We start from the raw sequence: 27889 nt of genomic DNA on the forward strand, positions 1-27889 counted from the left end.
GACTGAGCTAGATTTGTAACAGAGGCTTCTTCAATCCTAGTGCAGTGCTGTAGGACACACATTAAAGAGAAATTCAGCTGTAATTCAAATTCTTGGATGCACTGATGCACTGACAGCTAATATGAGCAAAGTGCTTCAAGTTTATTATGGATTTTTTTTTCTTTAAGGCCTCTGAAGTTGTGCAGCGTCACTTCATCGGGACCCAGGCAGGCAATTTAAACTTTGGTTAATGGGAAAACAATAACAAAAATTTCTTCTATTTCTTCACCAGTATGATGAAAATAAGAGCAAGGCTGGGCACAGAGATTGTCTGCTGAAGGACAGAGATGAAACTTGAAAAAAACTACAGTGGGTTGGTTTTTTGTGTGTGCCGGGCAACAATACAAAGCACCAGTGAAGCAAGTATCCTGTGACTTAAGGTTTCTGAGGGAAGGTGGCCTCACACGGAGGCCTGCAGTATTAACCAAAGAGGATGTCAACAACATGGTTAAAAGCGCGAGCCATCAAGGGCTTGGGAACCACGGCTAGTGCAGCCTGCACACCCCTCTGCTGAACTTCAGCTGTGCTTTGCATCCCAGACCACAGCAGCTCTTTCACAGTTGTCAATAATATGACCCCCCAGTGCTAACCCAGGTCACATGGACTCTGGACACAGAGGTCTCTTTAGTCCTGGAGCTTTGTTGTGCTTATTTTTCACAAGTTACTTGTTCAAATGTGATTCCCTTTAAAAACAGTTGAGGGACCACACTTTCACTCTCGTTCCAGGTTAGTTCTGTGAAACATTTGAAAGGCGAGGAAGTAGCAGTTTTCTTTCTTGAGAAGAAACACAGGAGATGGATAACTTTGTCTTACAAAATGTCACACTGTGATGTCTGTCATCTAGAAGGCACGTTTCACAAGTCATTAATGCAGCCAGATGGTGGTGTAGAGTCTAATAGATAACATAAGCTGGCTGGGAACATAAATATCAACAAAGATTATTTTTTTTCTTTTTCAGACACAACAGACTTTTCAACCTACCTGTTTGCTTTGTGGGAAATAAAACATCAAACAGTTTAACTTATATTTTAACATTGTTGCAAAAAGAATATTTATTTTGGCTCAGAAAGAATAACAACAAATTGCTCCTATACCAGAAATGAAGCACAGAACAAAATCTTTACCATGCAATTAAGCAGCCATGTGTTAATGTGTTCCCTTACACCAAGTTGACAAGCGCAGTTATACCATCATTGACATGATCTCTGCTGAACTGGAAGGGCCAAAACATAGGCTGGCCTGTAAAAAATACAGCCTGAATACCAAGCAATTCAGATAACACATTACCGAGTGTCATTCAAAAATCAATTATTAAAATAAATGAAGTCCTTACCTGCATAATATGATGTCTTTTGCAGACATTAAGATTAAAACAGACCTGATAACCCTGAAAAACTTTGGAAATATATATATTGTGAAATGGCACATAAAATCTATTCCACAAATGAAGAGTGACTCTTTCCCTTGACTGCTATACTCAGCCTGTGAGTGAGTTAGTATATGAGTACTCAGAAGTGAGTACCCATAAGGTCTGCATATTAATAACTACCGTAAGTAGCTTAGAAAAATAAACAAAAAGATGAAGTTGACTAACAAAGTTAACTGAAATTCCATTTTCCCTCTTCTCCTCCTTTTTCAGTTGCAGCAGGGAAAACACAATTGCTCAACCACTATGGGGAAGTCTAAGCTCATGATCTTCCCAACACAGCAGTGTTTGGAAAAGCTTTGAAATGTAGGCCACTTAACCAGACCACATGAAACCACCAAGCTACTTGATGTTAGGACACGAGGATCTCTAAACTGCAGTGAAAGCTATTATTTATAGTTACTCTAACCGCAAACTGGGGTGGGGGGGAAAGTGAATCTCTTTTTCTAGAATCGCCCCTTTTCAGAGAAGGGAATGGAAATTATAACATTATCTATGAATCCTTGAACAGTAGCTGCCTGTACTCTGAGGAGCATAAAAGTGAAGGACCCTGTGATTCCAAGTAAACAGAGAGTCAAAACAAAGAAACTTCTGCGGTTTGCAAGATTTCTTGAGGGTGGATTTCTCTAAGCTGCTGCTGAATTCTTTGGATACTTTCCTTCAGCTTCTTCTAGGTCTGAACTGGGTTTAGGTTTGACTTCTGTTTCTAGGTCATGAGCACCAACAGGAGCTGTCACAGCTCCTGCGGTGGTGGTTTGGAGTTGGTTTTGATGGTGCCTGTGCTGGATGTCAGTGCAGATCATGACCTACTCTCTGTTCCCGAACAAGAGAAGAAGGTATGTCAGAGAGGTTTTATTGCAACGTTATCAGTTGATAGGTTGCTCTCCTTGTTCCAGTGGTCATGATTTATAGCAGCTAATGCCAGAAATGGATGAAACCTGTCCTTGGTAACGCCTGAGACAAGCTCAGTGGCTGAGCTGCGAGCCTCCAAAGGGGCCTGAGCGATTCAAGGGGTGTGCAAGCTGCGTGCTGGCTTGAGGCTTAGAAGGGAATTTTATCTTACAGTCCCAGCTGCTGCAGCTTTGTGACAGTAAGCTGTATTTGACATTGCAGTGTCCCACTAAGAGCAGAGGAAGCATTTCCAGAGGACGATATTACTGAGTACAAATCTGGATATCAACAACCTCCTTCCCTCCGAAGGGAAGGAGAGTGTGTGGGAAAATCACCCTGAGGAGGGGAAGTAGAGAAAAATTGGGTCCTAATAGAAGCATAGTGTTACAGAAAGCTTTTTAGGGTAAAATACAGCTATTGCCTTCAGGACGGTGGCATACACAGAATCTATACCACCACAGTTCCCTAAGCCACACACCTGCTATCCCAGAGGAGCAGTGGAGAGTGCAGCGGAGTGGAGACACGGTGGCCAGGCTGTGCTGTGCTCCCTGCAGGGCTGGGAGCGTGGTGGTACCAGACAGCCGGTAAGCCTCATAGCGGCTGTCAAACACATGAGAAAATGTCTGCTGCTGGGCTAACAATTTGTGGTGAAGACCAAGCAAGAGGCTCGTTATCTGTGAGAAAAGGTCGGGAACTAGGCCCCCTCAGCACTTGAAAGAAGAGATAAGCTTTCTAACAGGGGCATGCTAACTGCTAAAAGAAAACAAACTGCTGAAGAGATAAAACTCAAGGATGCTAGGGTAAAATAATTGTGGTAGTGGGAGATCATGACCTCATACTCAAATGCCCCCCTCGAAGAGAGTGAATCCCCCGCTCTGGGAGCATGGGCAGTAAATTTACAATGACCTGTATCTTTAAATGAAAGCGAGAGAACTTTGCACCAATCATAATAAAGGAATGTATGGCTAGAGTCACTCAAGCTCCACCTGAGAGTAAAGAGAAGTATAAAAAGTGAATGAGTGGGGGGACAAGTGGGGAAGACACCACTGAGAACAAGTGAAGGGAAGATACCAACGAGACAGACTCCTGGGACTGGCCAACAGGCTAAGCCTTGCTTCTCCCCACCTTGGGACGCCTTGGGTGAGACTGAAACTAGGTGCTGCTTCCAGAGACTTAGAAATCTGTCTAGAGAGTTCCTTTTTAATATTTGTAGCCAGGCTGTATTGTTTGTAACTCTTCTGCGCTTTCTATACTTGATAACATTTTATTTGCATGTGCCTTTTTGCAGACAGTCACTATCACCGGCAATCCAAGAACCTGTATATCTGTTGCTAATAAAACTGCAATTTTATTAATAGCTAGTAGTAGCTGGTCGTCACAGTTTCTCATTGACCGCGACCATATCCTAGAGTGGGGCTGTGCTAGTTCATGAGCACGACTGGACTGGCAGCGCAGACTGCTATCAGCGTATCCAGACGCTTAATATACATACTGGACATCACCTAGAATTTAACCCTAGCCGCACCTAATGTCCCACCTCGGTGAGGAGAGTTGGAAGGCGGGGGGGGTGGTGGTGGGGTGGGTATGTGTATCTCCTGCTACATTACTCCATCCCCTTTAACACAACAGAGTGTAAGGAAGGTTTTCTAGTACAAAAATGTGCTCATACACCCGAGATTTGTGGGAAACTTGAAAGCCTCTCTTCAGCAGCAAAAAGAAAACACAACTCTGCCCACATGTAGTTACACACTGTGGATCCAACTGTCAAAATACTTCCCACAACTGAAACGTGGAGGAGAGGCATACACTTTATTGCTGCTGAGACCTATTATTGGAACAAATAATGTGCTGTGTTTTGCAGTTACAATAATTATAAATGTCAAACATCTTGCAAAGTTTGCATTTTTTTTCTTCTGCATATTTTCAAAATCCATAAACGCTGAATAAGCAGGTAATTCCTCAGAGGGAAATCTGGGAGTTTTGTTTGTAGTTTTACAAAGATAAGTTAGTTGTTGGAGGCTGCAGAGGAAATGAGTGCATAACAGCTAAGGACACCTGCAAGGTAACACTTTTCATCAGCAGGGAACTGATGTAACAAAGCATGCTCTGTGTCACAGAAAGAGTGGTTTAGTTCAAGTTGCTTAAAGAATTATGACCAGTTTGAGTGAAATAGGTTTAATATGAATTTGTGGAAATGCAACTGCGCAAGATTCAACAGCAGGGTTCACTCTATTAATTATTACATGAAGTAAATGCACACAAGTAAATGAAAGCTGAAGTCAAGTCAGCATCAAGACAGAAATAGTTTATAAAGATCAAAGGTGTAAGAGGGTAAAGGAGATCTCTTGACCCACGAGGCTTGGCGTGGACCCTCTTGCTTTCTAAACTCACCAAGTTTGGGTATGGCTAGATCCAATCTTAGTCTCTGATTTGGTCAACAGTTTATGTCTAATGGGACAGATGTAGAAAGTAGGGTAAAGAATAAGGGAGACCATTCCACTGAGTCACAAGGCTTGGAATAAACCCCTGTCATGGTTTAACCCCAGCCAGTAATTAAGTGCCACACAGCTGTTTGCTCACTCCTCCCTCACCCAGAGGGATAGGGAGGAGAATTGGAAAGGAATGTAAAACTCAAGGATTGAGATAAGAACAATTTAATAATTGAAATAAAAGTGAAAGATCAATAATAATGATAATATAATAATAATAATAACAACAACAACAGCAGCTATAATTAAAAGGAGGGAGGGGAAAGAGGAGTGAAATCCAAAGGGAAGGGAGAAGAGAAACCAAGTGATACACAACACAACTTCTCAGCACTCACCGACCGATGCTCAGCCAGTTCCAGACCAGTGACTGGCAGCCCCATCCAACCTCCCCCCCCCAGTTTATACATGGGCATGACATCCCATGGTAGAGAACACCTCTTTGGCTACTTGGGTCAGCTCGTGCCCCTCCAACCCTTCAGCCATCAAGGCCTGAGAAACTAACGAGTCCTTGACTCAATAAAAACATTCCCCAGCAACAACTAAAAACATCCTGTGATATCAACATTGTTCTCACACCAAAACCAAAACACAGTACTGTGCCAGCTCCTAGTAAGAAAATTAACTCTATCCCAGCCAAAACCAGGACAACACCCTTGCTTTATAAACTCACACAGAGCTTAGGTGCAGCTGGATCTAGTCGTAGTCTAGACTTGGACAATGGATTAGATCCAGAGAAATACAAAGAGTGAGGGGAATTCTACCGTTAAGTCACGAGGTTCAGAAGAGAGATCCCCTTGCCTTCTAAACTTTCATAGAGTTTAGGTACAGTTAGGATCACTTTTAGTCTCAGACTTGGAGAATGGCTTGTATCTAAAGGGGAAGGACAGAGAATTTGTTCGCAATTCAAGATTATCCATAGGATTCCAGCAGCAAAGCAAATCAATAAAATTTGTTTAAATCACAAAGATAACCTAACTACTTCAAGCTTGCAATATATATTATAATAAAGGTATACCTTTTACCAGTCCCCCTCAAGTTCAATGAAATACTCATGCCTCATGCCTTTTGCATTCCTCAATGAGCACAGAGTTGAGCCTTGAGGAGCAGAGGTGTCAGCCCAGGCCCCATCATAGGCTTTCTGCAGTGCTCCCCCTAGTATTGCAGACTTGGTGCTTTACAAGCTCTGAGCAACATCCTGCTCAGAAGGAGACTCTGGTTGCAGCCCGCTGTGGTCCAGGAGAGCTCAAGAGGGTATCACTTTAGGACTGCTGTTTATAAGGCTGTAAGATGATTGGCTTTAGTCATCAGTAAATTTCCATCATGGCTGCAACCTGAGTTGGCAATTTTCCAAAAATTAAAAAAAAAAATAAATGGTATTGTTCTACTCGGATTACCACTCAGGCTACAATCCAGGCAGAAGTGTTCCAGAGTTATCACGGAATTGTCTCCATTCTTGTTCCTGGCTTCAGCCAGTCAATGGGAGTTCCAGTACAGACAGTGCCATTCTCTGCCTTAGCTGAGTAAGAGTTACTGGTACGATCAAGGAGTTCTTAGCAGCCCAACCTGTTACTCAAGGTGTGGAGGGCTAGTCAGCAGCTCCAGGGGTTGTAAAACAGCCCAGAGAAGGAGTTGGAGTGCACCAACAACCACATCTGTCTATTGGGGTTAGAGGCTTTATGATTCCTAAGTTGGGAGCACAGATAAGAGCAAAATTTTGGTCCTCTGATTTAACTCTAGTCTTTGCTGTCCTGCCTTAGGTGCCATCTAGATTAATTCAAATATTGTCTATTTTCCTCCATGACACAGATCACAAGAGCAGATACACTTGGGGTTTGAGTCATTATCTGCTCAAACAGTGACTCCACATTTTTGGATGATCGATTCAAAATATTCCCAATGCATCTAATTTCAGTGATTCATTTTATGATTATTCAACACGAGACATCCTTAGGAGTCAGTTTTCCAGAGGGATTAATTACTCACAACTCAAATGATTCATACTAGCTCTGAAATATCATCATAAAACCACAGAAAGAGTACACTAAACCAGGAAAACTCAGCAAAACATTTCTGAACTGACCACCCATCAGCTCCTCTCATGAAACAAGGAACTTGTAGACTAAATTCTGCATTACCTAATTTTGTAAGGAAATGAAACTTATCTTAGGGGGCAGTGTGTGTGTGTGCGCGCGCGGGGTGTGTGGAATTAGGAGCTTATAGAGTTTAAATTGATTTTCAATGTGTCTGTTAAGGTTTTATTTCTCCTGCCTGCTAACTGAGGAGCACTCAGGCACAGTAAAAAAGTATAATAACCTATTCATTTAATTTTCTAATATGATAGGAATTAACCCAAGCATAAGTTTAAACATTTCAAAAATAAAGTAAATACCATGATATCAGTGACTCACTATTTTATTGGTTTCTGTGTTATCTCTATATCAGACTGGTGTTTAATTTGCAACGTCTTCCTTAAATTTTGTAATCTGGCTTTCATACTTTGTCTCGGTTGCTCTGCAAGCCATCCACTTGTGCCCCTTGACACAACTGCTGCGTAGTCTTCAAATGTTAGTTAGATTTTCTTAACAATTAAAACCACGTAAAGTCAGATGAATGTGTTTGCATCTTTAGGTAAGGATTCCCACAGCAACAATATGTTTGTATTTCATTGGTTGCCAATTCAGTCTTCTGTTTCTGGCACTTGCATTTGTATTTAGGCAACATGATGAAAATTAATATCGTAATTATACCATTCAAGCAAATCACATGAATTAAATCTGTGTCTAGCCAGCCAAAAATATCTTTGGTTGTCATTGGAGTGTACATATTTTTTTCCTCCACAAGCAGCATCACAAGATAGTACAAAAATTGCTCCTGTGTGATTACATTCTATGGACAATTACTCCACAAAGGAAGAACAACACTCAAACTGTTCTCTATTTTAAATACCATCTTTTAACTTCCCTGATATGTTATTTCTCATGAATTATTTACTCTGATTTCCTTGAAGCTCCTACAGAAAAATGTGACACCTTTGATTTTGAACAAACTTCTAAGCAAAGCGAGCTGGCAAACCCATGTACCCCACTCTTCACTGCAGAGACACCTGCAGCAAAGCAGCAAAAAAGGTGGTGGGCCACCTGGCACAGGGCTAAGGAAATGCTACAGCAAAACATGAAGCCTTGTACTGGAACCAAGGAAAGCAGGAACCTGGCACTTCCTTCTGCATGGCTATGCTAGAAATAGTATGTGCAGCTTCTTTTGTGCTTGCTCAGTTGCAACAATCATTTTGCACAAACCTTACGTCCTTCTGTTCCACCACCATAGGAAGGTCTCCCATATTTCCTTAAAAGGTCTATATTGTGCTATAGCTTTTATACTCATGTTGCATTGACTGGGCTTGAACTTTGCTGTTAAATGTTGTCAAAAAAAAATCTCACATGAGGACTTCAAAGGAAGCAAACTGATCATGATAGCAACTAATTGTTACCACTTAAAAAAACCCCCACACGTTCTGCATTAGACTCACTCTACAGCAGGTATTTGAGGACAGTTGGCCATGCAAGTTTTTAGTAGAATGAGCTGCAGACAAATTAATGGCACACTGTTAGTATTTTTCACAGAGTGGCTGTTTGATGTCAAACAAATCTACAGTTAACCCACTGAAGCCATTAATCACTCAAAGCTTCTCATAATGTATTTCTCATTTGGCCAGTTGTCATTTGTCACACCACACTCACAAGCACGGTGGTTTGATGCCTGGAGCGAGACCTGCCTGCTGCTGCCGCCAGCGCCCAGCACGGCCTCGGCACATTGCTTCACACCTCCTTGTCACCCCAGCTGTGAACTGGAGAAATGGCACCGACCGGTTCGGTGAAACACTCAGGAATGTCAGCGAAGAGTGCTACCTGCAGCAGCCTGGCTTGCTATCGTTCCAGGTGGGGTTTACACAGCCAAGTTGTTGAAAGCCAGGGAAGAAAGCCATCTGCGTGTGGAAGGAAGAGCCCTAGAAACACGGAATCTTTCCCACCACTGGAAACCTTCAGCGTGTCAGATTTGTCACAACTAATATTAGTTACGCAAGTTTAAAAATTAATATTGTTTCAATAATTAAGCTGCCGTGTCAGGCTGCATCTTGAAGCCCAGTTCTTGGCCCTACGTCACGCTGCTGCCCAGGCCCCCCGGAGCGCTGGCGGCCCCCGAGGTGGTGGGCAGGGAGCCGGCGGCTGGGGGCACTGGGGCAGCCCCAGCTCAGTGGCACCCACGGCCGGGCAGGGCAGGGCTGAGGGCACCTGGAGACCAGCCCTGCTGCAGTGGCCTCGGCGCCTGGGACAGCCCCGGCCGGGGCGGCACTGTAAGACCTGTCGGTGCTCCTAGGGCCTGGTACTCTTCTGCTGGCAGGGCGAGTCACTTCACCCTGTTTTGCTTCATTTCTGCTTTGTAGAGTGAAAGCTGAGCCTTCTCCTACCTACCAAAACTACAAATATATGGTGCATAGCAAGAAAACTTTTCTCGCCACGCAGCCCGAGGCTCGACAGAAGACCCGCAGATGCTGTGGCAGCACAGTCGTTCGTGACACGCTTGCCAAGAAAACTCTGTTACTCACTCAGATCAGTCATCAAAGCTTCTGTCCATCATCTGACCACTAAAAGGGAACTGCGAGTTCTCCAAAAACTTCGCACTCACTGACATCTCGCTCTTTGCAACTGTCTGGAATTCCCTGCAACTGCCTTGCTTCCATTTTCACACACCTGCCTCTCAGGAAGGCTCTAGCGAGACAGGTGCAGGGCTGCCTTTCCGTCTGACAAGAATCAACCTGAACCTCAGGTGTCATTCACAAGGAAATTCTAATTTCAACTAAACACCAAGAAAAACACATTTCATTCCACGTGGGGGAGAGGGAAGCCACAGTTAACCTCACACCGTTCACTAGAGGATATCTACTCTCACTTAGCACCTTTCACATGTGCCTGTGCGAGGTCACAAAACTAGAAGGTTAACAAGGAAAAAAGAATGCAAGCTAAGGACTTTTCAACCAGCTCTGAAAACATGCTCCAAGTTGAACAAAAGAAAGAAAAAAAAAAAGAGTGGGATGTTATTCCAGAAGATCTGTTCCTAAAACACTGAGCTGGTTGGGACTCTAACATGAAGCCAACATCTCTCTCCCAATTCTTGGCCACCTTCAAGCCAGAGCTGGCTTTGCAAGCGCTACGGATCTCTTAAAATAGCAATGGTGACAGAAGCTGTGGAGAGAATCAGCTCCCCTGCAGATGCTCTTCCTTAGCCTGCTGCTGTTCTCCAGAGGAAGGGGCAGCGTCCGGGCTCTGAACCCTGCCCCCGTTACCTGAAGGCCTGACACAGCCCTATCTTCACTGCCACAAGCAAAGCAGCGCCCGGAGAAGTGCTCTTTTACATCACATGCTGTCACTCCTTTCTAACGAAGGGCGGGTACCAACCTGGTTTGTTCACAATATTGATGTGAAGGTTTCCAACCCAAGCTTTAGTGGCCCCTCTGAGGGCGGCCGGCAGGAGCAGGGCTACTGCCACTTTCCTACACAGCAATGCTGCGGGTTAACCCTGGTAGGCAGTCACCCACCACCGCGCTGCTGGCTTGTTCCTTCCCTCCCAGCAGGATGGGGAGGAGAACCAGAAGGGCGAGAGAAAGCTCAGGGGGCTGAGGTAAGACAGTTCAGTAAGAGAAGACAGACAAAGCAAAACTAAAACAAGTGATGCAAAAAGCAATTGCTCACCACCAGCCGACCAGTGCCAGTCAGTCCCCCAGCAGCCCTGGCAAACCATTCCCTGGGTTTACTGCTGAGCACGGTGTTGTATGGCGTGGAGTGTCCCCTGTGGTGACCAGGCCAGCTGTCCTGGCTGCTTTTTCCACCCTCTCATCCATCCTCAGTGCGCTCACTGGGGCGGGGGCAGCATAAGCAACAGAAAGCCTTGACACTGAACAAGCACCCCTCAGTATTAGCCAAAAACCTCCCAGTGTTAACAACCACAGCACGGTCACAAATCCAAAACACAGCACCATACCGGCTGCTGTGAAGAATTAGCTCAATCCCAGCTGAAACCAGTACAAGCAGATTGCGTTAGCTCCTAGCCCCAAACAGCTATTCTCAGAGTAAATTCCTGACAAAGCAATGTTTGTTTGAGCCACAAGTATCTCAGATGGTACCGTCTGCCTCCCCATATTCGGAACGCCCATTTGAGTAACGAGCAGGGTATCCAGCGTTAACTGTGCCCATTTCAGCAGAAACTTTGACGATTCTCACACAATCAAAACTGTATGTTACTATGTCATGACTAAACAGCTAAAAGTCATTAACTACCAAAGTACCCTTGTATGATTTTCAGCCATTCTGAACTCAGCAAGGAACATAAATCATCTTAAGTTGTAAGCACACAGCTCTTCAAAGGTGTTTTGTGCACTAATGACTTCAAATTTTTAACTCATGTTTCAGTTTTCCTTTCCTTACATACTCCAATAATTCACTGAAGTTCATCTTATGTTTATATGGTCCAGTTTTTGCATCTGTGAAACGTATGAGGTCTAGTGTTCCAAATGACAAGGGATCTGCACATGCTTTTTACAGTGGAAAGAAAACAATCAAAGCAATTAAGTGTACAACATTTACAGGTTAAAAGTATCCAGCTGGACCAATTAAGAAAAGTTAAATCTCAATTAGTAACAGTTTAAAAAAAAAAAAAGTCTGTCATTTTTGGAATAATAATTAGAGAAGAATTAAAATTTCTAGATACAAATCTCCTCTTCTATGTCTAATGAAACACACTAGAAGAAATTGTGACCTTTTAAACAGCTAGAAATGAAAAGATGGCATTACTACTTCCACAGAAGCTACCAAAAAAACCCCAAAACAAACTAACAAAAAAACCCCCAAGAACTGTCACTGTAATGCGCTACTTCAGAGAATATTTTCATGATGAATACTTATGCTGAAAACAACTTCTTGTGCCAGATCCAAGAGCTTCTGAAGTTATTAATATTCTCTCATCAGCTTCAAACGGAACAAGACTTGCCTTGCAAAATAATCAAGAGAGCTGCAACTGTTTACAGGCAACTTAATTTATGGCAGCTTTAGTTGCAACAGCTACAGAATTTAGAAATACAATTAACGGTATGAGTAAAGTGTTCTGGTAAGCACCTAATTCAAACACTATAAATATAATTAACTCTCCAATTTTTAAATAATCAGGTTTTAACACTCTATACAAAAAATGTTCCTCTGAGGAGAATGGGGGTGGGACATCTTTAATACATATCCAGTGTACACATTTAACTTTTACACATATAAAAAGGCAATAAATTTTATAAAGACATTTATTGTGCAAGAATGATTTTCATGCTCATTTACAATGAAATAATTAGTTTTAACAAATAATCATGCCATTGCTGAATTTCAACACTAAGCAAAATATTTACATTCAAGTTTACACATCTGTTCAAGTTCCATGTATGGTATTGTCAGAATTAAGTAAGAATGCATCTTCAAATCAAAGTCTGCATTTTTTACATTAAAATATCACCACCTTTCAGATATTTAATGGAAATGACACATTTTTTTTCTTCGCAGTATCCTCATTTCCCAGGTACAGTACTACTGGCAGGCAAAAACCCAAAACACAACACCACCAAAACCAACCTGCAGAAATCAGCATCACAAACATACATCAGTCTCCAACTAGCCACCCATTTCCAACTTGTTAAATGGAAAAAGGCTGTAGTATGCCTCTGTAAACTGACTTCTGGAGGACTGTTTATGTCATACTGGCAAGACAAAATGAGCCTCAGGACAATTCTTTTACAGAATCTTAGATTAAAAAGAAAAAAATCTGTTTGGTCAATATTGAAGTGAACATCTTATAATAGCACCAAACACACTTTGGAACTTTTTGGGGTTTTTTAACCATGGGGATGACTAGGAACACAGCATCATGGTCTGGCACCTTTTTAAAAACAAAAACAAACAAAACCATGAAACACCCACCCAAAACATATGCTGTATAGTAATAGTTTAAATAAAAAATAAAAAATCAGAAGTTCACAAACAGCTGAAAAATATTCTTTGTGTGCAGAAATTCAAACTGTGACTTTCTGGTGCTGCTTCTTCCTCTTCACACTCTATGATCTAGAAGTTCAAACTTTAGCCCACATTTTCCTACCCTGCACACAGATGCCTTGCTCCTTCAGCAAAGGTTGCTAATACAGGCTTTTCAGTTACTTCCCTCCCACCCACCCCGACCCCTCTTTTAGTTTTTACACTGAGCTGAGAATCAGCCAATACACCATGCAAACTCAGAAATAGTTCTAAATTACAACTTATCTTGGTCCTGTTGGAACAGCTCAAAAATGCAACAGAATTTTTGTTTACTTTCACAGGTCCATGTGATGCCTACTATTTCAATCCATACTCTCACATCAGTGCTTCATCTACTACTGTCTAGGTTTCACAGGGGTAATTGTAACAGAATCAGAGCATACTTGCCAATATGCTGCCCCGACTATTACATAAAATTGAAGGACAAAGTACAGTGATTGTCTTGGATTTTGGCTATTAATATTATGAGGAGATAATGATTTTGAAGATGCAAACCTAAACATTCCCACATTTTAAATAATCTTTATATTTGGCAGACACTATTTTCCTTTTTCTGCATTCATGTTGTGACATCTCCTCCAGAAGTTGTGGGTTGAGAAACAACTGTAGAAGGTTGTACTGGTAACATTTCTAAATCAGATTCACGTACAAAGATGACTGCATCACCACTGACATTTATTAAACACTGAGCCTGGGAAAAAAAAAAAAGACAATACACAGTTACCAAACATAAAATAATAACATATTTTATTTTTACTTATTTTTGCTACATACAACTACACAGACAATAGAAAAGTCAGAAATCAGGAGAAGGACGAAGTACTAGAATTTATCAGTGAGGCAATCTCTGCCGTATTTTCTTTTATATCCTCTCACTTGTGTGCTATCAAACGCATAGATTCTTCTAAGACCACCACAAATGAAACATCTGGGTAGCTGTACTGGCTTTCACAACTGTTTTGAACATGTTTCATGTATCAAAATGACTGTAATACCTCTTGTCATCTTTACTAATCAGGTTTTGTCCCTCTATGTCCAAAATGGAGCATTTTTTACCAGCAACTCCAGGTATTTCTACATGGAGTCAGGATGAAAATCGTAACACTGCAACACCAGAAAAGCTAAATTTAAAGTTCGGCACTACTGTTCAACTGTTTTCTGCAACTTAACTTCATTCTAGTTAACTTAGCATTACTACTCATGTGGGTATTTATGAAGCATACTCATACTTTTTGTGTTGTCAAGTATTTAAGAACACTCCTCACTTTTTTAAACAAACTATTTAATTAATTATTTAATTATTTGAATTATGATGAGAGATCCAGAAGTGTTACACAGACACGGCCCTACAGGGTTGCTGTTTTTTAAATACATAAAATATGCATGTGTGTCATTCTAATCACAATAGCACTGTTATTTCATATCATTATTTACCTGATTTTTGTTTGGATTCTCCATGAAAACACACTGCTTCATTATGTATGAGACAACTGCATTCCCCCCTAAAGCTGCAACATGAGCTCTGACCATTGCAAACACTTCAGCAATAAAAGCATGGAGAAAGCCACTGACACCACCCTCCTAAAATGGAACACACAAAAAAATATTACATTTTATGTTAGGTATAGCTACAAGATGCTGAATACCTTTCTTACATTTTTATGAGCTGAACATTTCAGAGAATCCTGAATAGTACAGAACTTGTAAGCTATTCACTGATTAGTGGGTCAAAGTTAAAACCAGACCAATGGAACTTACTGTTTGAGGAATCACAAGTAGGTTATTCATTTGTGACTGGTATTCCTTCCAATCAGTATATTACATATACTCATACTTTTCAGACATTCCTACACCTTTGCAGAAACATTTACTATTCCAGTGACAGTTGAATAATTAATTTTTTCTTTCATCAGGCAAGTGATTTGGACTTCCTGGAAATCACTGGTAAGGAGCAGCCATTACCTTTGGTCACTGCAACTTCATGTATGTTAGTAACTCATTACTTCTAACGTTCACTAAAGAAATGATCCCTCAAAATATCAAGTAAGCACAGGACAGAGCTGAGACTTCACAAGCAAGCTATCCAAGGTGGGTTTTTTCCCCCTTGAAGCCTAAAAGAACTCCTAGCCATCCTATTTCATTAAGTTTTTTGACTTGATGGTACTTGTGGGGGATTTTTACTTCTTTTGTGTCAACCTGAATAATTTAAATTGCTGTGAAAGGAAGAGAATGAAAACAATGAAGTATGGGGCTTTTTTCCAGGTAATCCTTATGAAAGGACGTAACTACATTGCAAGAAAAAACCCAATGCACAAAAAACAGGCAACTAACCAAAACAATACAAATCCACAGAAAACCAATGAGGAAACTGATGAAAACAGAGCTCACCATTGGTTCAAAATCTCTGTAAAATTTCAAAATTAAAGTGGAAGCAAGACCACTAGAATTCCCATGTGTGTGCATGCCACTGGAGAAAATGAAAGAGGCAGGTGCAAGAAGAAGCTGCCCTCATATCTACTGGAAGAAGTATGACCTACTCTGAACAGACTCATAAAGACGTACGAAAACATATCTTGGATGAAAATTAACAAACAGAAGGGCAAGTATCACTTCACTAATCCAGCAGAGAGTATGAATGAAGCCAACTACAGCCAGAAATCAAAATTTCAACACAAGTTTGTCATTCCTCATGCAATCTTGATTTCGTCCAAGCAGTTTAACAGTTGCAGCAACCGATGGGGAAAAAAACCCTCCTCTAACATCATAATCCTAATACAAAATTTGATGACAACAGGCAACAGAAGATTATAAATATCCATCTGTAAACCGCAAAGCCTAAGAGCAATAAATAAATTGGACTTAAAGTTATCATTGATTTTTAAAGCACAGTGGCTGCTATATACTTCATCTTATGAAAGCATTCATAGAGCCTCAATATTCTGTAGACTACCATAAGCAAAACGAAGCAATGCAAACACAAATGCTGCTCAATATTTTTCTGTAGAATCCGAAACACATTGCTCAAGTTGGATATAGTGACCACTCTGTTTTTACTCAGTTACAGCCTCAGGGCAATACAGCGCTACTAGTATTAAAACTGGTTTGTGACTCAGCCTATGCAAAGAATCATAGAACAGTTTGGGTCGGAAGGGCCTTTTGAAGATCATCTAGTCCAACCTTGCTGCCACAGGCACGGCCATCTTTCACCAGATTGGGTGCTCAAAGCCCCATCCAGCCTGGCCTTCCAGCCAAAACAGATTTAAATTAGCTGCCTTGGGAGCTGGAAATAGCACACTGACAGTAACAGAGAAACTGCAGAACTGTCCCAACTTCATGGAGGAGTTGAATTAAATACTTCAACAACCTACCTCTGCTGAGATCTGCTATCACAGTCACCAAAGCTTGCTTATCAGCTATGTAATTTGTATCTACAGAAGCTGCAGTTAATACAGAAACGTCACATAACCATTTCCCTGGTCATACCATAGACATCCTTTTGAAAATGCTGTCCTTTTTACATAGATTTCTCAAGTTAAAAGGGGACATAACTTGCAAGATCCAAATAAGATGTCTGTCTGATCAAAGTTTCTCTGGAGAGCTCACAACTCATTTTTATGAAGGCTGATCATTTTTATTAACATCTCTTCTGTGATTTTATCAATATGTAATTAGCAAGAAACAGCCTACTCTTCAGCACTAACAAACCAGGCAACAGGTACAATCTATTTCTGTGACCAGAAATTGTAGCAGAAAGATGCAGCTGCTTCCCAAAAGGATGTGAAAATGAAAGGGAACATGTCTTGCATTTTGGCATGCTCAGAGCACTATCCAATCTCCAGATCCAGATTGGAGATCATTGAGTATCACTAGCTACATCCTCTAAGTTGGCTGTGTGCTTATGTACTCTACGGCATGATTTTCAGACATTTGTTCATCACACAGAGCTATGTTACTAAGACTGCAGAGAACACAATATTAAAAATCGGCATATTACTTATATATGCTACAGGAAACCTTGTGTTAGCAAAGAATTCTAAAATCCAAATATACTATGAAATTTCATCGCTGAGTTTGCTGCATGAGAGAAGAATGGATTTTTTTTTAAGCATTTAAATTAATCTCAGTTTTGGATTCAAATGATCCCAACTATCACTGTTACTCAAAGACCCATTTTTTTCCATGTAGCTCTGTTTAAGAACTCATATCCCAATTCAACAGCAATGACAATGGTTAAGTAACCGCTTCCTAACGCTGCCAAACATGAGCAGCTCTACATGCTCTATGACAAGAGCAGTGCAGGGCAACTTACTCCCCATTCAGCACCTACCCTGATGTGACAAAAACTCTGTTCCCTTCCTGCACCATACTGCAGCTCAAATCTCTTCAGATATTTACCTTTCATTATAATTAACAAAAATTGCTAATCCCTGATACACTGCTCACCTCACGCAAAGAAGTGGTTTCTCGTATAAAAAACATGTTGATTATCCCAAGATATTTGGTTATTTTTGCCCCAGGTAGAAAAGAAAGAGGTGTCATCTTAACAACTGAGACAGTAGAATTGGTGCACGATGGAACAGAACGGTGCCGTAAGTATCCCTCAGACAATGGACTTGCTTTATCAAGTGAAGTAGCTAAAAAGATGGGAAAAAAGAAGAGAAAGTAACTATCATGTAAGATCGATCACTGTTTCTCAAAACACAAAAACTCTTCTTTATGGTTTCCAAATAGCTTGGTGACAACATTCAGCTGCCTGTGATGCTCAGCCATATCATGTGAGAAAGGAAATTATCATGCAATGCATGCAAAAAGGAGACAAAAAGCTGAAATGGAATTTATTTGGAAGAGTGGCATTCCTGCAAAGGAAAACATTGAGGCGAATAGCTGCACATACAACAATCAGTTATAAAGTGAAGATAAAGAAAAAAGTGCCAACATTTTGAAATACGTATTCTGCTGGAGGAACAAATTATAGGAAGTGTGAAAGTTGTTGTGTTTCCCCAGTGCAGCATTTTCCATTAAAACAGATATTAATGTCTGCTAATTTAAGCAAGATAGTCAGACCTGTGGCCAAAGAACTACTGAAAAATAACTCACCACTTGCTAATTTAGTGACCATTGCCTTGACTGTCACCTTGGTGATTGCTTCCTGTTTCTCACCAAAAATTTTCCAAGATCATACATACACCTACATCCATGCAGTGTATGTTATATAATTAGTAGGCGTACACATTTATTGATAACTAATTTTTACTAAGTGAACAGAAATACTATATGTTACTTTTTATGACACTGGTTCATAAATCCTGTATTAGCTTACAAAGACATTAACAATGTCGGCAGTTTTCACACTCAGGTATTCATTCTACATGTGATCTACAGTATTATTGCTGGGCAGGAAACTCCACTATTCACCACTGGGAAATCAGAGATATGTCTCAGATTATCATAACGTGGTAGAAACAGCCGCCTACTTGTCTTAATTGATCCGCGCCTTATGGTCTGAGCTTTCAGTTTAATGAGCTCTATCCAGCTGTTGCATCTGTCTGCAAAGGAACTGTAATCAATTGACGTTGCTGAAAACACAGACAGAAAAACAAAAGAAAAAACAAAGAAAAAAAATATGGATGATGTCTCTTGCTCATCTCAATGCTCCTTTTGAGGAAGCAATTATCTGTGTCTCAGAGAGAACAAACATCCCTTTCCAGGTCTGTTTAAAGGAAAAGTTACAGTATAGGTTTGGACTTGTCCAAACCAGTGTACCGATTTCTGGTGATGTCCCAGCTGTGAACCAACTGCCTGACTGGGACTTCATCACTGAAAAAACATGCAAATACAGTCATTAATGACTTATGCTAGATTAATTTCTTTTTTAATCTCACTTTAGGTATTAAGTTCTGGCTTCTTTAAGTTTATTTAAGCCTTGTTTAATTTTAATTTGCATTGCTATTCTTTTCCTCATGAAGAGCTGCTGATCATAACTTAAGCTTCCTAACTATCTTTTACCAATATCTAACCTACAGACTGAAAAAAAAGCTTTGGTGATGAGGGTAAGTGTCACAAGCTGAAACAACACCTCAATTTTAAACACAAATGAATTTTCCTTACAAAACATTGTCCTTCCCCCAGCATTCCCCTCTCCAATATACCCCCCACCATTATCACTACAATGAGAAATAGAGTTGTTTCTGCTATGACTTTTGGTATTATTGCAGGGGTGTTTGCGTATCTTAAAACAAACAAACAAACAAAAAACCAAACCAAAAACCCAAAAACAGTTTTGTAAATACCATTTCTTCATTATCTTGAAGAAATGGAAAGAAGACATGCTAACTTCAAATTAAGACAAGCAAAAAAGCTCTCTCTTGAGGAACTAATTTTTTTGTCAGATAAAGTGATATCAATATATCTGACAGAGACATTGTTGTTAATAACAACAAATCTGACTTTTGTAATTTAAAAAAAACACATAAAAATATTACGATACCATTAAGCCACACCAGAGCATGCATTCTCAGTTAACTAGTAAACACTTCCTGGATTAAGGCACATCCAAAAAGAGTATACCAATATCCCAAGAATGCTCATTCTGTTCTGGCATATGGCTAAATTAAGTAAACTCACCTCTCTGAGCAGCAGGAATACTTGCATGGGAACTTGCACCCTCTGGGACTTCTAATAAGACAAAACGAATTCCGTTCAGGTAATATATAAGCAGAATCACATAGTACAAGACAACATTCTTCTTCTTATTATTATAAAAAACCCATTTAGAATAAAATATGAGAAAAAAACTTCTATATATAGTGTAGTACTAATAAATTGGTATAAATAATTAACTTTAGTAAATCTGTCTTGCAAATTATCATATGATCATTTACTAAAGGTCACTACTGTATAAGGTTGTACATAAATATTTTTAAAGTAACAATTTTACAGAAAAGTATGTAAAAAAAGGTATCAATATATTAAACAAACTGCAAAGTAAATGTAAATACAATGAAACCTCGAGTCTACTTGTGAAGAAATGGCAGATGAAATAATTATCTAGTTGAAAGCCTCTAAAGCTATGTGTGGTACAATATGGAATGTGAAGCTCAGGGAAAGTGATACACGTGAACAGGCTACCCTCTACTGGTCAGTGTCCATTACACAAGTAGCACAGTCCAGTAACAGTAAAAAGGACACAGTCAGAAATTTCTGGATAGCTCCTCTTTTTGAAAATTACAGCTTAACGTATCATAATGTGACTAGCTGGAAGTTAAGCACACACAACTGCATAAAAATAAAATTAAAAATAACCCCAAAGCAATGATAATAATATTGCTGAAATTAAACTGACCTCTGAAAATACAAGTAAACATGGTAGGCACCCTCTTTTATACAACTTACATAAGGGAGCTCTTTTAACACTTTAGTAAAAGAACATTTACAGTAATTCACAGATACTGAATTTCCTGTCACTAGCCATTTTGGTGGGTAGATAATCCAGCAACAGAGAAGGAAGTAAATACATCTGATTTCAATGCATGATAATCTAATTTTTCATACAGTCATAGAACCGTGACAACCATTCCTGAAACGCAGCTCTATCTCAGATAAAACAAAGCGCCTGTTTAACAGCTAAAACATGCTGCACTGTACTAATTGTTTACAATGCAAGTTTAAGTACCTTTCATTTAAAAAACAATTGCATGCAATTTTGCTCAGCCCACCACGAGAACTATGAGATTAATTATTTGAGAATGACAATACATGGACTTCATTTTACAAGGGCCATTTACGGAAGCAAAGCAGTACAAGGCAAGCTTAATTATTAGGTAATTTATAACACTAAGTCAAATGACACTCAATAGTTTGCAGGATTTTCAATACTCTAAATTCAAAGGTATAAGTAGTACAGGAAATTGACAAAATAATATATCCAGAATGATTAGCCTTACGTGACTCAAAAAATTGGACTTTACGAGTGAACGTATCCATTATGCTTAGGTAGTAAAGAATATTTAAAGCATGTGAAACTACAGATATTTTAAAGCTAATGCAACAATGAAAGAGCAGAACTCAAAATCAGTGAAAAACAATAGCTCAGCATTCTTCCATGTAACTGACCTTTAGCTGGTGAGAATGGTTGTGAAGCAAGGGGATCAGAGCAAAGTTCCAATGGAAACTGTAACTGTTCTTCATTGTCTGTAGATGCTTCAACAGAAAAGACATACTCAACTGAAAATTAACCACCAATGTAAGACTTGCCAGTAATAATAAGCACTACAATTTCAATTCAGTCAGGTCTAACTGCAACAGATTTTTTCAGTGTATGCATATAGTGATGCAGTTCTGTATGAACTTAGGTGTCTGGCAATAAATCCAGCTGGAAAATTGAATAAAACCTGTGTTCCACTTAACAGGATTTGATTTAGTATATTCAGAAAAAAATATTAAGTGAATTCAAGCATTTTAGATTTGATTCTGCAGGTGAATCTGAGTTAGCTATACAGTACAGTAAAAAGTAACATTTTATTTATTTCACATAAAAAAAGAAAATTTACTGTTACTATTGAAGAAGTAAAATATAACTATAAAGTTTTAGAAACTTATGGCTCTGTTCTACTACCTAATTCCATTCTTCAGAATGAAGAATCTTCAAAGTTCTGTCTAAATTCCCATACCCAGATTGCATATGTACATTTCTAGCATTACGATGGTGCTTCATTAGCAAGATGACATACACAGACTGCAGCAGTCTCTTCTATTATATATAATATAATGCCATATGCTTCACTGATCTCCAAAACTATTACTGACCTACTTAGGGTTTGGGGGAGATTTTTGTAAGTATTATGAATAATTTATTTTCTGCCTTCTTGAAGTAAGGACAAAATTTGCTACTTACAAGAACAAGTACTCTCTCATGACTTACACAATGTTCCAAAATACAATGGAAATGCCATCATCTGTTACACTAGCTCTTCAGAGAAAAATATTCAAAATAAGATGGAATGTGAAATAAGGAAATACAGTAACATGAAAAAAATGTTGGCAAGTTTGTTGATTATGTAAAGCAAATATCTAATACGTGGTGAGTAGTGTCATCCTGCCAGAGGTCACGTACATGAACTCTACAAAACTCCATTATGACTTTACGATTTTTATAGAACCTCCCTGTAAAAACATGTGTATGTAACTGAAATTGAAATGTAGACTCATTAGGTACTGGGGAAGAAAAAAGAAAGAAAAATATTAATTCTTTATCTTCACATGCCTCACAATATTTACCTCTTTGCTGTGATTTTTCTGTAGGGGCTTTGTTGGCTTGCAATGCTTGGTTTTTGTCAAATGTAATTGCAACAGCTGTGACTGCAATCTGCAAATCAGAAATATATGGCATATTAGGTAACTTAATCTCTCATGCAATCCACAAAAATAATTTTGCAAACAAGACAGCTTCTTCCACAGAAAAATAAGGCGGGGGGGGGGGGGGGGGGGGGGGGGGGGGCGGCGCGCCCCATGCGGTGGGGGAGGAGGAGAAGAACATCTAAGTAGATATATTAAAAACCCTTCACAGGGGAGCATAAAAGGTAGTACTAAGCTTCCTCATTAGAGCATACACCTGACACTGTTTGTCTGATGTTTACGATTTCATTCATCAGTTCTTTCCAATTCTTCCTTGGTGAACTGACATAAAAGAGAACATGAAATCTCATTATCGTTGTATTTGAAAGTGATGCTTAATTGAACACAAGCATGATGTTATACTTTTAAAACATTTTCTTTACAAATAATGAAGTATATGTCGCACCATCTTGAAATGGCAAGAAAAAGAATTATAATGACAGCATACTTAGAAAACCAGTGAGCCATATTCTTGTAGTGTACGTGGTAACACCTTTTAATGGATATTTACTCAGGGCTTTTCGTTTCCTTTCTAACAAAAGGTAAACACTATTAAAAGGCACTGTGCTCATGAAACGCCATGTAGCCTCACAATTCTTAAAACTGCTGAATTCAATATGTCATCCCTTTTCTTCACTGAATGTTATGGCCTGAAGTTTTACCTCAGAATTCACCAGACACACTAGTAAATCAAATCCTAACCTAGTTTACTCTGAAGAGGAAATGTTAATTAAAGGCCAAAACTGGCATCCCTACATGCTGGAAGTCAAAAGCAGTTTACTTACCTGAACTAATTCATCCTCTGGTAAAGCAACTGTAAAATTTACATGACAAAGGCAGCAGGGAACCATCGATCGCAGTTTAAAATACAGGCTCTGTTGAAGACAAGACATTATTTGTGTTACTCTAAATAACGTATGGTTTATTTCACAGAAAACAAAGATCAAAACATTTTTCACATCTAATTATATTAATTTTTTCTTGAAGAAGAACTATAGGTGTGAAAAGTCAGGACAGAATGCAATCTACTATGTGGCAGTCCTTATATTCCTGTTTCTAGAGCACACTACCAGTCAAAGGACTCATTCAGATCCAAAAAGCTCTGGAAATCATTAGTATACTAAGAAGGCTGAATCTATCTTTAGAGCAGCTTACAAATTAATTACAGACCCTTTGTAGTCTAATTCCAGAAATTAATTATGAAGAAAACATTATTTTCAATATAGCCTGATATTACTTTGCTTCCATTTGAACAATTAAAAAAAAATGTTTGAAATAAGATTCTTACCTTCAACAGATTTTCACAGAGATCATTAAAGTTCTTATTAAGTGTTTGATTTGTTAGGTTAATGTTGCTTAATCTGGATACTCTTACTGCTGTGAACATCTAAATTAGAAACAAACATACTTGGTTTTTTTTTCCCAACACAGGCCTGTATGTTATGTTAAAACCAAAGCAAATTCATAAAGAAGGAAAACAGAGCAGGAGAGGGAGAGAAAAGAAAAAAACTGTAGCAACAGTAAGTCAAGTAATTGCTTATGAAATTTTACAAACAAAAGGCAATTTTTCTGTGAATTAATGTATATGAAAATATGAAACAAGTGATTAAGCATGACATGAAATATTCTATGTTCTTTTTACTTGCTTCATAAAGGTGTCATTCTACCTGCTACATATTTTAAGTGCCGTTGAAAATCATACGTTACTTGCATACAATAATGTAATGTCATATACAGACACACAGGCAATCCCATCAGCCTGAGCGTATGCTGCTGGTGCAGTCATACTGTTTTCAGGTTTAAGCTGTGCTTCCTCAAATCACAGTACTGCATTGTGCCAATCAGGTGTAATAGCTCACTTAGATCTGTTCTAACTCCCTCTCTACGAGACTGACTTGTGTTGTACAAACATGACCAAGATGTTTAAACTTAATTAAAAATGGAATTTTTCTCTACTCACCAGATTTGCTTTACCTAATTCTTGCATATCTTAAGCTATTAATGTTAATGATACTCAGTATCTCACACTAAGTAACAGTCATCAATGTGTTTCATTTTAAGAGGCTTCAAAGACTAGTCAAGCTCTTAAAAATTCCCCAAACCTTAAAGTTCATATTTACCATAATTATTTTCTAATTTTTGTATTTTTGTACCAGGTTCTCTGTTACATAACAGCATTAAAAAAACCACAAAGAAACAACCAGGTTATCATACCCGTTTTTCTTACCAAAATACTGCTTTTATTTCCAACACAAGAGTTATCTTTTTAATTTATCTTTCAAAATCAGTGACCTCTAATATGTATTTAAATTACCACAGTATATTTCAACACAATTTGGAAAAATGTTCTAATTTTCTTTGAATATACTTACTTGAATTTCTGGTGTCCAGTTATTTATACCAGGCATAATTTCTGTGTTGCAACTGTAAAAACCTGTAAAGAAAACATTTGGGAAAATATGTGTGGCACACCAAAATATAAAAATACTTTTAGAGAAATATATGTGACCTTACTTGATATTTTACAAGTCTTTTCCCTCATGTGTTTTTGAATATGGAATAATATACCAGAAATAAGACCAACATTCAAAAAATAAATGTAGCATCTGAAGAATACAATATAACATACAAAAGAAAGACGTTATTCACACTGCAGTGAAAAAAATATTGCAAAGATGGAACTCGCCACTTCTAAAACACTAATTCACTACAGAATTCTTATTCCAAATGTTTCTTCAGCTGCCAAAAGCAAGGCCAGAAATGCCATCACGTTGATGAACATGAGAGAGGCTACAACATGAAATGCAACAGTGACAGTTGCTCCCCATGGAAATCAGGTAACTCATGTCATCTGATGCTAACTGGTGAGACAAACTCCCTGACCGCTTCTTAGAACTGCTCCTTGTGGAACCCACAAACCAAGAAACCCCGGACTAGTTGGTCCTCAGCAGGGAGAAGTGTGTATACAAGTTTTTTAGCTCCAATCAGAACATATTTAAGCATTCTTGTAGGACAGGCAAACACCCCAAAATCCACTACTGCTCTGTCTAGTTTCTATATAGACAAACTACATACAAATTAGGAAAGTTATTAAAAACGTGTGACAGGAAAAGCTAAAAAGCTAACTTTTGACAGACAACATAGAGATGCTTTAAAAATACTACCCAGAGACTGAGTGCAAATATGTAGCACTTGCTAACAGGGGCTTGAAAAGACACAAAAAAAAGAAAAAAGAAGAAAAGTATAACAAATAAATGGCAGCGTAAGAAAAGTTATAAACAGCAAACAGTCAGTGTTGAAAATGTAAAGATACAGCTAAATGAGCACAAAAGAGAAATCTGGTAGGGCCTATGTAAATGCACAAAATAAGCTAGAAAAAGAAACTGTGTAGCAGCTTGCAAAAGGTAGAAATAGATACGATTTTCTTTCAGAACATCAAAAGCAGAAACCTTGTTGAAAAGTCAAGTAAGATACAGAAAGAATAGCATAGATGATAACGTAACAGCAGAACCCATGATGCTTTCCCCCCCCCGCCCCATTCAGCATCCACCGCAGTAGTGGAGCTTTCCACAATAGTGGAAAACCAGTCCCTTGTTTATTTTCCATCTGAGAACCAATCTAAAAAAAATGTCTGAAGGAAAAATTGAACAAAATAGGCAGATTAAAAATGAAGATTCATATAAACAACAGGAAAAGCAAAAGATTAAATAGCTGACTAACCGGCACTGAACTCCAACTTAAAATTACCCCACTACCAGAGGAGAGGATATTCAGGTAGCGAGCTGCTTTCTGTGACTGGGACCTAGTAAGGTGCCTAGTACGGATACCTGTATTACTGGCTCAGAGAAGGTAGTCCAGAAAATGGAGTTCACAGGTAGATGGAAAAAAAAGACACTGCAGAGGAACTGATACCACTTTTCTAGCAACATTCATGGCTCACAAGCTGTCAACAAGCATGCAGACAAAATACATCTGACTGACAGAGTCTACTTTGGACATCAAAAAGCATTTGATAAGATCCATCAGCAAGGACTCTTTAAGCAACTAATATACTGAAGGGCAGAACAGAGTACCATTGATGGAAATGCAATTATTGTAAGACTGGAAAGAGAGGGTCAAAATAAATGCTCAATTTTCATAGTGGAAACATCTGTAACTCAGCATTGTATGCTTCAAATGTATTCAAAGCTTATCTGCAAAAGAGGATAAAATGAGGTGACTGCTGACAGCAACTGCAGCAGGACCCAACAATGGATAAGTGATGAAGAATAAAAGATTTGGTGGTACTAACAGATAACTATGACAAGGGTAGTTCTGAGCTCAAAAGTACTCAAAATGATAAACACTGATACCAATTATTAGGAAGGGAACAGGTAATGTGCTCAGAAGAAACATGGGGAAACTCACAAAAACAAGAGAGGGAGGACAAGGACAACCAAATGTACAGTGCAACTTCCATGTAACAGACAAGTACATTAACCTCTTATCCAGACCCAGGAGTTCCATCAAAAGGATGTATGACAGGTATCTATGCAACCACAAATAGCATAAAGACGACTGACACAAAGCAATGATTCACTGTTCTTCCCAACGTAAGGAAAAGTGGCTGATACCAATCAACCGTAAGAAGCTGGCTCTTAGATGGGTACAGATCCTGACGCAACATTCTATGAACACTGAAAGCACATATGGGCTCAAAATGCAGTCAGTCAAATGTACAAAAAAGTTTGTCAAAGGCTATCATTTACGAAGACAGTAACTTTCTTTCAGGATGATGCTGAACTATGAACTGTTAGCATGCTATTCTACAGGATTTTTTTTTCTCCCTTGCACTTAAATTAATGCAATACGTCTTCTCACCTGATCCCTACCAGCAAGCGGACATTGAGTGATTCAGTACACCTCTCCCTATGTTGGGTTCTTAAGTAATTTTTAAATGCAGACAACTAAACGGAAACCTCACAATGTTCTATTGCCAGCAATGCAGCCCCAACATTTGTATTCATACTGTGAGGTAAAAAGACATTGATTTCAAGTTTCCTGACTGAATTTTGAAAACTATTTACTTTAATCCATTCTGTGTTCTCAGGTTGCAACAGTTCTTAAAAAAAATACATGTATAAAAACCACTGAAGAAATTAGAAACTACTTTATTTCTGTTATTTGGCTTTACTGCCTTCTACAGAAAACAGCCAATACTGACTCGGATAAAAATGCCGTGGGTGATTTAAAGACGACCAAATCATTTTGGACTTTGCTTTTTTTAAACAGCAAATATACAAATGCAGCAAACACGAAGACTAAAATTGACAGTATGGCACAATCACAAGGCAAGGAAAATATAAATGCAGTCGTTGAAAAGAGTGCTGGAAGGGCAAGTTGCTCATTGTACATAACATTCTTGGAATACAGCACCAATGTCATATTATATGGCTACAAATACTTGAAGACCATTCTGTTCTCATTACTACTTTTACTGATCCTAAAACCTACATATTAGCCATTCAGTCTAAAAAAACTTCAGAAACTGG

The 27889-nt window shown here is 39.0% G+C and overlaps 1 protein-coding gene across 23 annotated transcripts in view; it reads right to left on the reverse strand.

Annotated features, from left to right (window-relative positions):
- Positions 1-12169: 12169 nt before the first annotated feature.
- Positions 12170-27889, reverse strand: part of C2CD5 (C2 calcium dependent domain containing 5) — a 67369-nt gene continuing 51649 nt past the window's right edge. For 12 of the 23 annotated variants that reach the window (XM_055711401.1, XM_055711408.1, XM_055711413.1 and 9 more), the window contains 11 exons: positions 24731-24792; positions 23647-23745; positions 23144-23233; positions 22242-22329; positions 21078-21164; positions 19590-19640; positions 18729-18782; positions 18440-18541; positions 17409-17599; positions 14400-14546; positions 12170-13656 (listed from right to left, as the gene is read on the reverse strand). In XM_055711401.1, coding sequence (XP_055567376.1) covers positions 13525-13656; positions 14400-14546; positions 17409-17599; positions 18440-18541; positions 18729-18782; positions 19590-19640; positions 21078-21164; positions 22242-22329; positions 23144-23233; positions 23647-23745; positions 24731-24792 — 1103 coding nt within the window. In that variant the 3' untranslated portion in view covers positions 12170-13524. The remainder of the gene's footprint in view (positions 13657-14399; positions 14547-17408; positions 17600-18439; positions 18542-18728; positions 18783-19589; positions 19641-21077; positions 21165-22241; positions 22330-23143; positions 23234-23646; positions 23746-24730; positions 24793-27889) is intronic. The other 11 variants (XM_055711423.1, XM_055711409.1, XM_055711404.1 and 8 more) reach the window with 4 other exon arrangements.

Source organism: Falco cherrug, chromosome 5 (genome assembly GCF_023634085.1).
Source record: "Falco cherrug isolate bFalChe1 chromosome 5, bFalChe1.pri, whole genome shotgun sequence".
NCBI classification, from domain to species: domain Eukaryota; kingdom Metazoa; phylum Chordata; class Aves; order Falconiformes; family Falconidae; genus Falco; species Falco cherrug.